General features: G+C 45.1%; 1 protein-coding gene across 1 annotated transcript in view; it reads left to right on the forward strand.

The window, feature by feature from the left end:
• Positions 1-10,840, forward strand: part of LOC125045105 — an 11,456-nt gene extending 616 nt beyond the window's left edge. The window contains exons 2-3 of the mRNA XM_047642214.1: positions 491-783; positions 10,404-10,840. Coding sequence (XP_047498170.1) covers positions 491-783; positions 10,404-10,743 — 633 coding nt within the window. The 3' untranslated portion in view covers positions 10,744-10,840. The remainder of the gene's footprint in view (positions 1-490; positions 784-10,403) is intronic.
• The last annotated feature ends 4,160 nt before the right edge of the window (positions 10,841-15,000 follow it).

Here is a 15,000-nt window from a genome sequence, read left to right on the forward strand (position 1 = left end):
TGTCGGAGCAGTGTTTAGAGACCATGGCATCACTTTTGTGTATTTCTAATGGTCATTACGTCAGGCTTTAAGTTGAATTCGTTGTCTCAGTTTATTGTTCATGCATATACTTTCAAGAATAAAAAAATCGGTATTCGTAAAAACTCTTACCTGTTACATGTTTCATATTTTTGTATACATAGCAGTTTATTAAGTAATATGGAAAAGAAAGAGCGATTAAATCTAAGAAACACATTTTGTATGTACCACCGATACAAATAAAAAATAAGTTATTTGACACACACGAAAGGAGGATTTTTTGAAGGAACGGAGAGAAATGCTAATAGGAAAAAATGCGATGTTGCTTACGAACCGAATTTATCCGAGTATTCAATTACGCTTCTGGTAGCAAGGTATTCGAGCTTCGTGAAGAGAGACACATGAACCCAGAATTCAACATCATCCTCTTATTGGTCATTGAGCCAGGCTGATGCCCCACCCCCTCTTTCAGGCACAGCCGGTCCGGCCTTGCTCCTCTCCGTCCCCCAACGACGTGGCCTCGCCTGAGCCCCTCCTCGAACGCCACGAGGGCACCACCGTCCTGCCTTCGCCTCAGAGGACGCCCTTCGGTTCCTCCAGGCGGATGACGACCGACTTGAAGGCGTCCTTTGGCTCGACCTCTTCCTCACTGGGCCGCGTGATGGACGGGGTTTCCCTGGGGACCGCCCTCGAGGGGGTCATCCTTCTGCATTCGCATCTCGAGGAACTGCGTCTTCAGAAGGCGTTCATGGAGTCCTTCGTCCGGTAATAAGGGAATATGAGTACTACAACAAATATTTAGTTACTCTATGCACGCGCATACATAGGCACAAAGGCACACGCACAACCACACGGGCACAGAGGCACACGCACATGAGAAAGAGAATGGAGGAATGAGAGAGAGAGAGAGAGAGAGAGAGAGAAAGAGAAGGGAGGAATGAGAGAGAGAGAGAAAGAGAAGGGAGGAATGAGAGAGAGAGAGAAAGAGAAGGGAGGAATGAGAGAGAGAGAGAGAAGGAGAAGGGAGGAATGAGAGAGAGAGAGAGAAGGAGAAGGGAGGAATGAGAGAGAGAGAGAGAAGGAGAAGGGAGGAATGAGAGAGAGAGAGAGAAGGAGAAGGGAGGAATGAGAGAGAGAGAGAGAAGGAGAAGGGAGGAATGAGAGAGAGAGAGAAGAAGGGAGGAATGAGAGAGAGAGAGAGAAGGAGAAGGGAGGAATGAGAGAGAGAGAGAGAAGGAGAAGGGAGGAATGAGAGAGAGAGAGAGAAGGAGAAGGGAGGAATGAGAGAGAGAGAGAGAAGAAGGGAGGAATGAGAGAGAGAGAGAGAAGGAGAAGGGAGGAATGAGAGAGAGAGAGAAGGAGAAGGGAGGAATGAGAGAGAGAGAGAAGGAGAAGGGAGGAATGAGAGAGAGAGAGAGAGAAGGAGAAGGGAGGAATGAGAGAGAGAGAGAAGGAGAAGGGAGGAATGAGAGAGAGAGAGAGAGAAAGAGAAGGGAGGAATGAGAGAGAGAGAGAGAAGGAGAAGGGAGGAATGAGAGAGAGAGAGAGAAGGAGAAGGGAGGAATGAGAGAGAGAGAGAAGGAGAAGGGGGGAATGAGAGAGAGAGAGAGAAGGAGAAGGGAGGAATGAGAGAGAGAGAGAAGGAGAAGGGAGGAATGAGAGAGAGAGAGAGAAGGAGAAGGGAGGAATGAGAGAGAGAGAGAGAAGGAGAAGGGAGGAATGAGAGAGAGAGAGAGAAGGAGAAGGGAGTAATGAGAGAGAGAAGGAGAAGGGAGGAATGAGAGAGAGAGAGAGAGAAGGAGAAGGGAGGAATGAGAGAGAGAGAGAAGGAGAAGGGAGGAATGAGAGAGAGAGATAGAAGGAGAAGGAAGGAATGAGAGAGAGAGAGAGAGAAGGAGAAGGGAGGAATGAGAGAGAGAGAGAGAGAGAGAGAGAAGGAGAAGGGAGGAATGAGAGAGAGAGAGAGAGAGAGAGAAGGAGAAGGGAGGAATGAGAGAGAGAGAGAGAGAGAGAGAGAAGGAGAAGGGAGGAATGAGAGAGAGAGAGAGAGAGAGAGAAGGAGAAGGGAGGAATGAGAGAGAGAGAGAGAAGGAGAAGGGAGGAATGAGAGAGAGAGAGAGAGAGAGAGAGAAGGAGAAGGGAGGAATGAGAGAGAGAGAGAGAGAAGGAGAAGGGAGGAATGAGAGAGAGAGAGAAGGAGAAGGGAGGAATGAGAGAGAGAGAGAAGGAGAAGGGAGGAATGAGAGAGAGAGAGAGAGAAGGAGAAGGGAGGAATGAGAGAGAGAGAGAGAGAGAAGGAGAAGGGAGGAATGAGAGAGAGAGAGAGAGAAGGAGAAGGGAGGAATGAGAGAGAGAGAGAGAGAAGGAGAAGGGAGGAATGAGAGAGAGAGATAAAGAGAAGGGAGGAATGAGAGAGAGAGAGAGAGAGAAAGAGAAGGGAGGAATGAGAGAGAGAGAGAGAAAGAGAAGGGAGGAATGAGAGAGAGAGAGCGAAGGAGAAGGGAGGAATGAGAGAGAGAGAGAAAGAGAAGGGAGGAATGAGAGAGAGAAAGAGAAGGGAGGAATGAGAGAGAGAGAAAGAGAAGGGAGGAATAGAGAGAGAGAGAAAGAGAAGGGAGGAATAAGAGAGAGAGAGAAAGAGAAGGGAGGAATGAGAGAGAGAGAGAGAAAGAGAAGGGAGGAATGAGAGAGAGAGAGAAAGAGAAGGGAGGAATGAGAGAGAGAGAGAAAGAGAAGGGAGGAATGAGAGAGAGAGAGAGAAAGAGAAGGGAGGAATGAGAGAGAGAGAGAGAAAGAGAAGGGAGGAATGAGAGAGAGAGAGAGAGAAAGAGAAGGGAGGAATGAGAGAGAGAGAGAGAGAAAGAGAAGGGAGGAATGAGAGAGAGAGAGAGAAAGAGAAGGGAGGAATGAGAGAGAGAGAGAGAAAGAGAAGGGAGGAATGAGAGAGAGAGAGAGAGAAAGAGAAGGGAGGAATGAGAGAGAGAGAGAGAGAAAGAGAAGGGAGGAATGAGAGAGAGAGAGAAAGAGAAGGGAGGAATGAGAGAGAGAGAGAGAAAGAGAAGGGAGGAATGAGAGAGAGAGAGAGAGAAAGAGAAGGGAGGAATGAGAGAGAGAGAGAGAAAGAGAAGGGAGGAATGAGAGAGAGAGAGAGAAAGAGAAGGGAGGAATGAGAGAGAGAGAAAGAGAAGGGAGGAATGAGAGAGAGAGAAAGAGAAGGGAGGAATGAGAGAGAGAGAAAGAGAAGGGAGGAATGAGAGAGAGAGAAGAGAAGGGAGGAATGAGAGAGAGAGAAAGAGAAGGGAGGAATGAGAGAGAGAGAAAGAGAAGGGAGGAATGAGAGAGAGAGAAAGAGAAGGGAGGAATGAGAGAGAGAGAGAAAGAGAAGGGAGGAATGAGAGAGAGAGAGAAGAGAAGGGAGGAATGAGAGAGAGAGAGAAAAAGAGAAGGGAGGAATGAGAGAGAGAGAAGAGAAGGGAGGAATGAGAGAGAGAGAGAGAGAAGGGAGGAATGAGAGAGAGAGAGAGAGAGAGAAGGGAGGAATGAGAGAGAGAGAGAGAGAAGGGAGGAATGAGAGAGAGAGAGAGAGAAGGGAGGAATGAGAGAGAGAGAGAGAAGGGAGGAATGAGAGAGAGAGAGAGAGAAGGGAGGAATGAGAGAGAGAGAGAGAGAAGGGAGGAATGAGAGAGAGAGAGAGAGAGAAGGGAGGAATGAGAGAGAGAGAGAGAAGAGAAGGGAGGAATGAGAGAGAGAGAGAGAAGAGAAGGAGGAATGAGAGAGAGAGAGAAGAGAAGGGAGGAATGAGAGAGAGAGAGAGAAGAGAAGGGAGGAATGAGAGAGAGAGAGAGAAGAGAAGGGAGGAATGAGAGAGAGAGAGAGAAGAGAAGGGAGGAATGAGAGAGAGAGAGAGAAAGAGAAGGGAGGAATGAGAGAGAGAGAGAGAAAGAGAAGGGAGGAATGAGAGAGAGAGAGAGAAAGAGAAGGGAGGAATGAGAGAGAGAGAGAGAAAGAGAAGGGAGGAATGAGAGAGAGAGAGAGAAAGAGAAGGGAGGAATGAGAGAGAGAGAGAGAAAGAGAAGGGAGGAATGAGAGAGAGAGAGAGAAAGAGAAGGGAGGAATGAGAGAGAGAGAGAGAAAGAGAAGGGAGGAATGAGAGAGAGAGAGAGAAAGAGAAGGGAGGAATGAGAGAGAGAGAGAGAAAGAGAAGGGAGGAATGAGAGAGAGAGAGAGAAAGAGAAGGGAGGAATGAGAGAGAGAGAGAGAAAGAGAAGGGAGGAATGAGAGAGAGAGAGAGAAAGAGAAGGGAGGAATGAGAGAGAGAGAGAGAAAGAGAAGGGAGGAATGAGAGAGAGAGAGAGAAAGAGAAGGGAGGAATGAGAGAGAGAGAGAGAAAGAGAAGGGAGGAATGAGAGAGAGAGAGAGAAAGAGAAGGGAGGAATGAGAGAGAGAGAGAGAAAGAGAAGGGAGGAATGAGAGAGAGAGAGAGAAGAGAAGGGAGGAATGAGAGAGAGAGAGAGAAAGAGAAGGGAGGAATGAGAGAGAGAGAGAGAAGAGAAGGGAGGAATGAGAGAGAGAGAGAGAAAGAGAAGGGAGGAATGAGAGAGAGAGAGAGAAGAGAAGGGAGGAATGAGAGAGAGAGAGAAGAGAAGGGAGGAATGAGGGAGAGAGAAAGGAAGGGGGAATGATTGGGGAGGAAAGAGAAGGGGGAATGAGAGAGAGAAAGAGAAGGAGGAAAAGGGGAGAGAGAAGAGAAGGGGGACATTTAAGAGAGAAAGAGAAGGGAGAATGAGGAGAGAAAAGAGAAGGGAGGAATTGAGAGAGAGAAAGAGAAGGGAGGAATGATAAAAGAGAAAAGGGGGGGGGGGGGGGGGGGGGGGGGGGGGGGGGGGGGAAAGAGAGTGAGGAATGAGAGAGAAAGAGAAGGGAGGTGGGGGAGGAAAGAGAGGAGGGAAAAAAAAAGGGAGGAAAGAGGAGAGAGAAACGGAAAGGGGGGAAAGGGAGGAAGAGGAGGAGAGAGAAGGGGGAAGGGTTTAGGGGAGAGAGAGAAGGGGGAATGAGAGAGAGAGCGAAAAAAGAAGGGGGAATGAGGAGAGAGAGAGAGAGAACCGAGAAGGGGGAAGGAATGGGGAGAGAGAAAGAAGGGAGGAATGCGATGAGAGAAAGAGAAGGTAGGAAGAGAGAGAAAAGAGAATGAGAAGGGAGGAATGAGAGAGAGAAAGAGAAGGGAGGAATGAGAGAGAGAAAGAGAAGGGAGGAATGAGAGGAGAGAGAGAGTAAAAAAGGGAGGGGAAGGGGGGAATGAGGGGAGAGAGAGGAAGGAGAAGGGGAAAGGGTTTAGGGAAGAGAGAGGAGAAGGGAGGAATGAGGGAGAGGAGAGAAGGGAGGAATGAGAGAGAGAGAGGAAAAAAAGAGAAGGGGGGAAAGGAGAGAAGAGAGAAAAAGAGAAGGGGGAATGAGAGAGAAGAGAGAGAGAAAACGAGAAGGGAGGAATGATGAGAGAGAGGAGAAAAAAAGAGAAGGAGGAGGAGGGGGGAGAGAGAGAAAAGAAGAAGGGAGGAATGAGAGAGAGAGAGGAGAGAGAGAAAAAGAGAAAGAGAAGGGAGGAATGAGATGAGGAGAGAGAGAAAAAGAGAAAGAGAAGGGAGGAATGAAGAGAGAGAGAGAGAAAGAGAAGGGAGGAATGAGAGAGAGAGAGAGAAAGAGAAGGGAGGAATGAGAGAGAGAGAGAGAAAGAGAAGGGAGGAATGAGAGAGAGAGAGAGAAAGAGAAGGGAGGAATGAGAGAGAGAGAGAGAAAGAGAAGGGAGGAATGAGAGAGAGAGAGAGAAAGAGAAGGGAGGAATGAGAGAGAGAGAGAGAAAGAGAAGGGAGGAATGAGAGAGAGAGAGAGAAAGAGAAGGGAGGAATGAGAGAGAGAGAGAAAGAGAAGGGAGGAATGAGAGAGAGAGAGAGAAAGAGAAGGGAGGAATGAGAGAGAGAGAGAAAGAGAAGGGAGGAATGAGAGAGAGAGAGAGAAAGAGAAGGGAGGAATGAGAGAGAGAGAGAGAGAAAGAGAAGGGAGGAATGAGAGAGAGAGAGAGAAAGAGAAGGGAGGAATGAGAGAGAGAGAGAGAGAAAGAGAAGGGAGGAATGAGAGAGAGAGAGAGAAAGAGAAGGGAGGAATGAGAGAGAGAGAGAGAGAAAGAGAAGGGAGGAATGAGAGAGAGAGAGAGAAAGAGAAGGGAGGAATGAGAGAGAGAGAGAAAGAGAAGGGAGGAATGAGAGAGAGAGAGAGAAAGAGAAGGGAGGAATGAGAGAGAGAGAGAGAAAGAGAAGGGAGGAATGAGAGAGAGAGAGAGAAAGAGAAGGGAGGAATGAGAGAGAGAGAGAGAAAGAGAAGGGAGGAATGAGAGAGAGAGAGAGAAAGAGAAGGGAGGAATGAGAGAGAGAGAGAGAAAGAGAAGGGAGGAATGAGAGAGAGAGAGAGAAAGAGAAGGGAGGAATGAGAGAGAGAGAGAGAAAGAGAAGGGAGGAATGAGAGAGAGAGAGAGAAAGAGAAGGGAGGAATGAGAGAGAGAGAGAGAAAGAGAAGGGAGGAATGAGAGAGAGAGAGAGAAAGAGAAGGGAGGAATGAGAGAGAGAGAGAGAAAGAGAAGGAGGAATGAGAGAGAGAGAGAGAAAGAGAAGGGAGGAATGAGAGAGAGAGAGAGAAAGAGAAGGGAGGAATGAGAGAGAGAGAGAGAAAGAGAAGGGAGGAATGAGAGAGAGAGAGAGAAAGAGAAGGGAGGAATGAGAGAGAGAGAGAGAAAGAGAAGGGAGGAATGAGAGAGAGAGAGAAAAAGAGAAGGGAGGGATGAGAGAGAGAAAAAGAGAAGGGAGGAATGAGAGAGAGAAAAAGAGAAGGGAGGAATGAGAGAGAGAAAAAGAGAAGGGAGGAATGAGAGAGAGAAAAAGAGAAGGGAGGAAGGAGGGAGAGAGAGAAAAGAGAAGGGAGGAAGGAGGGAGAGAGAGAAAAAGAGAAGGGAGGAAGGAGGGAGAGAGAGAGAAAAAGAGAAGGGAGGAAGGAGGGAGAGAGAGAGAAAAAGAGAAGGGAGGAAGGAGGGAGAGAGAGAAAAAGAGAAGGGAGGAAGGAGGGAGAGAGAGAGAAAAAGAGAAGGGAGGAAGGAGGGAGAGAGAGAGAAAAAGAGAAGGGAGGAAGGAGGGAGAGAGAGAAAAAGAGAGGGGAGGAAGGAGGGAGAGAGAGAAAAAGAGAAGGGAGGAAGGAGGGAGAGAGAGAGAAAAAGAGAAGGGAGGAAGGAGGGAGAGAGAGAGAAAAAGAGAAGGGAGGAAGGAGGGACAGAGAGAGAAAAAGAGAAGGGAGGAAGGAGGGAAGAGAGAGAAAAAGAGAAGGGAGGAAGGAGGGAGAGAGAGAGAAAAAGAGAAGGGAGGAAGGAGGGAGAGAGAGAGAAAAAGAGAAGGGAGGAAGGAGGGAGAGAGAGAGAAAAAGAGAAGGGAGGAAGGAGGGAGAGAGAGAGAAAAGAGAAGGGAGGAAGGAGGGAGAGAGAGAGAAAAAGAGAAGGGAGGAAGGAGGGAGAGAGAGAGAAAAGAGAAGGGAGGAAGGAGGGAGAGAGAGAGAAAAAGAGAAGGGAGGAAGGAGGGAGAGAGAGAGAAAAAGAGAAGGGAGGAAGGAGGGAGAGAGAGAGAAAAAGAGAAGGGAGGAAGGAGGGAGAGAGAGAGAAAGAGAAGGGAGGAAGAGAGAGAGAGAGAGAGAGAAAGAGAAGGGAGGAATGAGAGAGAGAGAGAAGAGAAGGGAGGAATGAGAGAGAGAGAGAGAGAAAGAGAAGGGAGGAATGAGAGAGAGAGAAGAGAAGGGAGGAATGAGAGAGAGAGAGAAGAGAAGGGAGGAATGAGAGAGAGAGAGAGAAGAGAAGGGAGGAATGAGAGAGAGAGAGAGAAAGAGAAGGGAGGAATGAGAGAGAGAGAGAGAAAGAGAAGGGAGGAATGAGAGAGAGAGAGAGAAAGAGAAGGGAGGAATGAGAGAGAGAGAGAGAAAGAGAAGGGAGGAATGAGAGAGAGAGAGAGAAAGAGAAGGGAGGAATGAGAGAGAGAGAGAGAAAGAGAAGGGAGGAATGAGAGAGAGAGAGAGAAAGAGAAGGGAGGAATGAGAGAGAGAGAGAGAAAGAGAAGGGAGGAATGAGAGAGAGAGAGAAAGAGAAGGGAGGAATGAGAGAGAGAGAGAAAAGAGAAGGGAGGAAGGAGGAGAGAGAGAGAAAAGAGAAGGGAGGAAGGAGGAGAGAGAGAGAAAAAGAGAAGGGAGGAAGGAGGGAGAGAGAGAGAAAAAGAGAAGGGAGGAAGGAGGGAGAGAGAGAGAAAAAGAGAAGGGAGGAAGGAGGGAGAGAGAGAGAAAAAGAGAAGGGAGGAAGGAGGGAGAGAGAGAGAAAAAGAGAAGGGAGGAAGGAGGGAGAGAGAGAGAAAAAGAGAAGGGAGGAAGGAGGGAGAGAGAGAGAAAAAGAGAAGGGAGGAAGGAGGGAGAGAGAGAGAAAAGAGAAGGGAGGAAGGAGGGAGAGAGAGAGAAAAAGAGAAGGGAGGAAGGAGGGAGAGAGAGAGAAAAAGAGAAGGGAGGAAGGAGGGAGAGAGAGAGAAAAAGAGAAGGGAGGAAGGAGGAGAGAGAGAGAAAAAGAGAAGGGAGGAAGGAGGGAGAGAGAGAGAAAAAGAGAAGGGAGGAAGGAGGGAGAGAGAGAGAAAAAGAGAAGGGAGGAAGGAGGGAGAGAGAGAGAAAAAGAGAAGGGAGGAAGGAGGGAGAGAGAGAGAAAAAGAGAAGGGAGGAAGGAGGGAGAGAGAGAGAAAAAGAGAAGGGAGGAAGGAGGGAGAGAGAGAGAAAAAGAGAAGGGAGGAAGGAGGGAGAGAGAGAGAAAAAGAGAAGGGAGGAAGGAGGGAGAGAGAGAAAAAGAGAAGGGAGGAAGGAGGGAGGGAGAGAGAAAAAGAGAAGGGAGGAAGGAGGGAGGGAGAGAGAAAAAGAGAAGGGAGGAAGGAGGGAGGGAGAGAGAAAAAGAGAAGGGAGGAAGGAGGGAGGAGAGAGAAAAGAGAAGGGAGGAAGGAGGGAGGGAGAGAGAAAAAGAGAAGGGAGGAAGGAGGGAGAGAGAGAGAAAAAGAGAAGGGAGGAAGGAGGGAGAGAGAGAGAAAAAGAGAAGGGAGGAAGGAGGGAGAGAGAGAGAAAAAGAGAAGGGAGGAAGGAGGGAGGGAGAGAGAAAAAGAGAAGGGAGGAAGGAGGGAGGGAGAGAGAAAAAGAGAAGGGAGGAAGGAGGGAGGGAGAGAGAAAAAGAGAAGGGAGGAAGGAGGGAGAGAGAGAGAAAAAGAGAAGGGAGGAAGGAGGGAGGGAGAGAGAAAAGAGAAGGGAGGAAGGAGGGAGAGAGAGAGAAAAAGAGAAGGGAGGAAGGAGGGAGAGAGAGAGAAAAAGAGAAGGGAGGAAGGAGGGAGAGAGAGAGAAAAAGAGAAGGGAGGAAGGAGGGAGGGAGAGAGAAAAAGAGAAGGGAGGAAGGAGGGAGGGAGAGAGAAAAAGAGAAGGGAGGAAGGAGGGAGAGAGAGAGAAAAAGAGAAGGGAGGAAGGAGGGACAGAGAGAGAAAAAGAGAAGGGAGGAAGGAGGGAGGGAGAGAGAAAAAGAGAAGGGAGGAAGGAGGGAGGGAGAGAGAAAAAGAGAAGGGAGGAAGGAGGGAGAGAGAGAGAAAAAGAGAAGGGAGGAAGGAGGGAGAGAGAGAGAAAAAGAGAAGGGAGGAAGGAGGGAGAGAGAGAGAAAAAGAGAAGGGAGGAAGGAGGGAGGGAGAGAGAAAAAGAGAAGGGAGGAAGGAGGGAGGGAGAGAGAAAAAGAGAAGGGAGGAAGGAGGGAGGGAGAGAGAAAAAGAGAAGGGAGGAAGGAGGGAGAGAGAGAGAAAAAGAGAAGGGAGGAAGGAGGGACAGAGAGAGAAAAAGAGAAGGGAGGAAGGAGGGACAGAGAGAGAAAAAGAGAAGGGAGGAAGGAGGGACAGAGAGAGAAAAAGAGAAGGGAGGAAGGAGGGACAGAGAGAGAAAAAGAGAAGGGAGGAAGGAGGGAGAGAGAGAAAAAAAATTGACATTCACTTTATAGTTAGCCTTTTTCTTTTATTTCTTTTAACCTTTAACCATTCACTTAATGGTTTCCTCCTCTCAACTACCATACTACCTTATAACACCATGTCCGTTGAAGTTTAAGACCTATTGTTCTAATAAAGAACCTTAAATCCCTTTCACCCTAATACTTTACCATAGTTCTATATGACCTTTGATGTTTAGTACATTTATTTGTTTTAAATCATTAACCACTAACTTTATGGTATGAGGAACCTCACAGGTTGGAAACAATTGATATACAGGAATATAATTGTCACCCCTCTTACCAGCCTCGTTTTCTTCGATAGGTCTGGCGGGATGGGTCACTGCTCTGATGTTTCCCGACCGTTCAATGCCTCTTTGAGAGATTTCCCGACATCTCCAACCACTCTGGGGCCCTCAGTGGTGTTGCCGTGGTCACACAGTATTGCGGATGTTCACAAGAGCTCTTCAGAAACTGTACTGAACGCCTCGGGGCCCGATAATCTGCGATTCTGGCCGGTTTCATCCAGCTGCAAAAGTTTGTACCGGGCATCGTCGACGAGGTCAGGTGGAGACGGGCTGCCCTTTTGGAATTCCTCGTCGACATGTACTTCTACGCCCGTCAAGAGTTTAGGGTCAGGGATGAATGAATTGCCGTTATTGTAGTTTATGTGCAGTATTTTTGACAATTACATGTGCGTTACATGTAAGCTAGATTTTATGATACGATCGAACCCAGTGATGAGTAAAATATTTGAACGTGTTTGGTTTATTAGTTTATCCTTGTGAATTATTATTCAGGTATTTCACTACACACATCAACTGCATGATATGCGCCCATACTCACTCACTCACTCACTCACTCACTCACTCACTCACTCACTCACTCACAGGGAATGTACAACATACGAAGATTTTACCATAACACACTTGTCTAAAACATGGACTTGGATCAAAATTACCCAGGTATATGAGTAAGTGTTCAGAAGACTGGAAAGCCTTGCGCCACGTAATAAGGGTAGGAGGAGGGGGCAGGTTAAAGTGGAAGAAATATTAGGAGTACATTGCTAAGAAAAATGGCAGTGGGTAATAAGCAGGGCGACAGATGAAATGAAAGTAGGAGATTGAGCTCCATAGGTAAAATCAATGGCTAGATGACTCTTGAAAATTTGCGGTTTTATTGTTAGCACATGACAGGAATAACTAAGAAGGATTGGGCTAGACCTACGTCATTCAGCGGTCTAATGCAAATTATTATCAAAGCACGAACATGCCGAAGGGCTCTTCGATATATAAGCAATATAGCGAAAAGGCCTTGGCATATTCGAGTGTTTTCTTGTTATTCCCTTCGTTGTTCTACTTGCACTGTGTTCGGCATGAATCCGTGTTTTGTCAGAAGGAAATGCAGGGTCAAACTTCATGTATAAAACAAGTCTCTTAAAAAAATACTGACGAATTACGAGTCCGTCTAAATTATCAATTACATGTAGATGAGGTTTATGGGATTTAAGTTTTGCTTTTACTCAAATCGGTATGATGATTAAAACCATGAGTTAGATAAGTTAATATATTAATTTCCCGTTTACCAACATTGATATTTCCAAACCAGAAAGCAGGGCATATCAACTAGCAGATGAATATGTTAATCATGTAATGAATTGCCCCCCCCCCCCCAGCCCCCCCAGTCCCTTGACTGATGTTGCCGTGGGTGGGCTTAAGATACAGAGACTGAGGCCCAATGCCAGGGATCACCCCTACCTTGGGCCTCAGCCCTCGACTCGACTAATTTTGCACGGTCTTCTTCCCCTTACCATTTCTTTCCATTCTCCAACCTCTTGTACTATCCATATCCTAAGGTGTGAGAGCCGTGTTAAAAGGATGAAAGGCTGACTTGATGCCAGTCATGAACGGCCTAGGGGAGCCATGGGCACGGTATTCCCCTGTTTAGTTGTCCTCCACAGATACTCACTCTTTCTGCCCCCACTCCACTTTGCCCCTTTCAGTGCCATACTATTCTGAACTGTTATATGACTTTTTACGTGTAGCACATTTAATCATCAGCTAATCCCTCTTTTTACCCTTTTCACAGCCTTTCCATAGTGCTGTATAACCTTTGGTGTCTAGTACATTTACTTTGCGCCGTAATCATTAACCACTGTAATGAATTGTCGAAAAAAACTACTCTGATCAGTGTTTTCCATTTGATATAAGGTCTTGCACGTACACGCCTGCTCTCATGTACACTCGACACAACGCACATTCGTATGACCATAAACATGCATTAATCGCTCACATGCTCATTCACATCCGCATTCACATGCGCATTCGCATTCACACACCCTCAGGCACAGACACTCGCAAGCACACATACGTTTATTGAAGAACTCTTAAGCACCCATTCACAAGTTCACTAACACTCACGCATCCACTTTCACTCACAACCTCTCACATGCACACTTCCTCATATTTAAATTTATTTTTTCCATATTGATTATTTTGATAAAGAAACGGAAGATTAAGATGTGATATAATTCGCACGAAACAACTTGATACAATCCATGGTTTCCTCTGTTTCTTGTTACAAACTCTGCGGACTATCCACGTCCCGTTCGCATAATGGCCAAGGAATCAGAGTTAGCTAGTTTAGAAATTGTTCAAAATGAGGCCATGAGGATTATTATCGGTGCCCCTAGAACAACGAGGATTGTGAATATGAGAAGAACTTAATTTACCTTCTGTTTACAAAAGAATATTATACATAAACACCATATGTTAGGGATAAGTCGCAGAGCTCCGCATTGTTAAAGATCCAAACAGGGCTCGAATAATTGCAACAATAATACTAACTACTGTTAGTAATGATAATGATAATAATAATAGTAATAATGATGACAATAGAAATAATCATAATAATAATAATAATAATCATAATAATAGTATTAATCATTACCATCATTAGTATTATCATTATCGTTGCCATGATTATTACTGTTAATATTTTCATCATACTTCACGTAAGTCCAGAATGCTCAAACACAATATGCATGGCATATGCATGGCTCTCCTAGGCTTCCAAATCCAGTGTATATCATGTTTTTGACTATATAATTTATTGCCATCACAATAGTAATAGTGATAATGATTGTAACGACAACAATGACAATAATATCAACGCTCGAACAGACGAATCTGGAAATGAGATTGCATAGAAGGCATTCTGATATTTCTTTTTTACAACTTGCTGCTCGCAACATCACTCATAAAAATCGAGAATGAAAAAAATGCAGTCCTATTAGCTACAAATACATTTAATCAAGTACTAAATTCCACTCATTCATAATTAAAAAGTATGCTGCATTAAAAAGTAGTAATTATAATAATTGTGTAGCAATGACTGGAGATAAAATTGATAGATGCAATTAATAATGTACGCTTTTCTTCTGTTCTAAGTTGTTAGTGGGTCATCATTCATTCTCGGGTTTCCTAAAGACTGTCACTTTCTCTCTTTCCATTGATATTGCAACATATTCCTTTTTTTTCTCTGCACTTTATAACTTCCTCAAATCCTGAAATTTCTAGGCTTGTGGTTTTCCAATATTGAATCACTTTCCATTAACATCTCTACATCTTGATATCCTTTGCTTTCTTACCAGAACGACGCCACACACCTCCTTTCTCGAACTTATTTTTTTTCCAGCATTCTATTGCATATTCCGAAAACAAAGTACACTCAGAATGGGAATGTAAGCCTGCAATTTCAGAAACAATAGATGGAAATGGTCAAGGCGTTCAATTGCTGTCAAAAATACGCAGGTGTATGAAAAAGTGATCATAAACGGAGCTTTATAGCTAAAACCTCTCGCTCTCCAGAGAAGTTTTAGCCATATTTGATATCATGAAAAACGTGTTTGTGTTTCGATCAAATGTTTACTGTATAATAAGAATTTTTTGTTATGTAATAGAGTATGTTTATCATAAAATAAAATATGTTTAGTATACCATAAGATATGTTTAGCTACACATTCTATAATAGAATGTGTAGCATATAATAAAAGCATGATTGTAAGACAAATCAACTTAAAATGCTGCAAAATGTACGACAATTGCTTTAATTACGTAGACAAGATTAACAACACACTGTATTAAACAATTATACTTTATTAAACTTCACATTTATATGGTGTGCATGTAAATCTGCTTTCGTCAGAATTTGTCCAAAAGAGGCATTTTTATACCTGAACAAAGACCAATATTGCCAACAATTTTCCTGCTTATAATTTTAGAGCAATGAACAAAACAAGCAAAAACAGAAAGATGTATTCAAAATCCAACAGCATGAGACATAACGAATACTTTTTTATGGTTATATTTCGTTACGTCGATAAATTCGAACCTGACTTTTGTACACCCTGTTCACTAAAACCTACATCATTTACATGTAGAATCAGTAAAACGTTAAAGTGTTCGTGACCCAAATCGACTAAGGAATCGAGCAGTTGTTTACATTCCACGGGAAGTAAACTCTCCCACGCCAGTGTGAGTTGTGACCGCTTGTTGCAAATGTACTACCCAGGTGGTAAATAAGGGCAGGGATAAGGAAGCAAAATACGGTAGCTGAACGACACCAAGTGATATTTAATCCAATGCGAGGTTTTTCAGGACTAGTAGAAATCTTGGGGCAGAATGCTGCCATACAGATCCGGGGTTTTCACTGATCAAATATAATATTGAAACCACAACAAATCCTGAATTAAGCATTTATTTCGATCACGAGTAAATGTAATTACTCGCCATTACAGATGAAACGTTTTTAGTCTGTAGAATTAAGAAGACTGCGGCAAAAAAAAACGAGTATTGGATTTTGTGTAATGATTGACAAAGTAAGTCGACGATGCCCCCATTCCCCTTAACGGTACCCAATTG

This window comes from Penaeus chinensis, chromosome 36, assembly GCF_019202785.1.
Source record: "Penaeus chinensis breed Huanghai No. 1 chromosome 36, ASM1920278v2, whole genome shotgun sequence".
In the NCBI taxonomy this organism is placed as follows: Eukaryota; Metazoa; Arthropoda; class Malacostraca; order Decapoda; family Penaeidae; genus Penaeus; species Penaeus chinensis.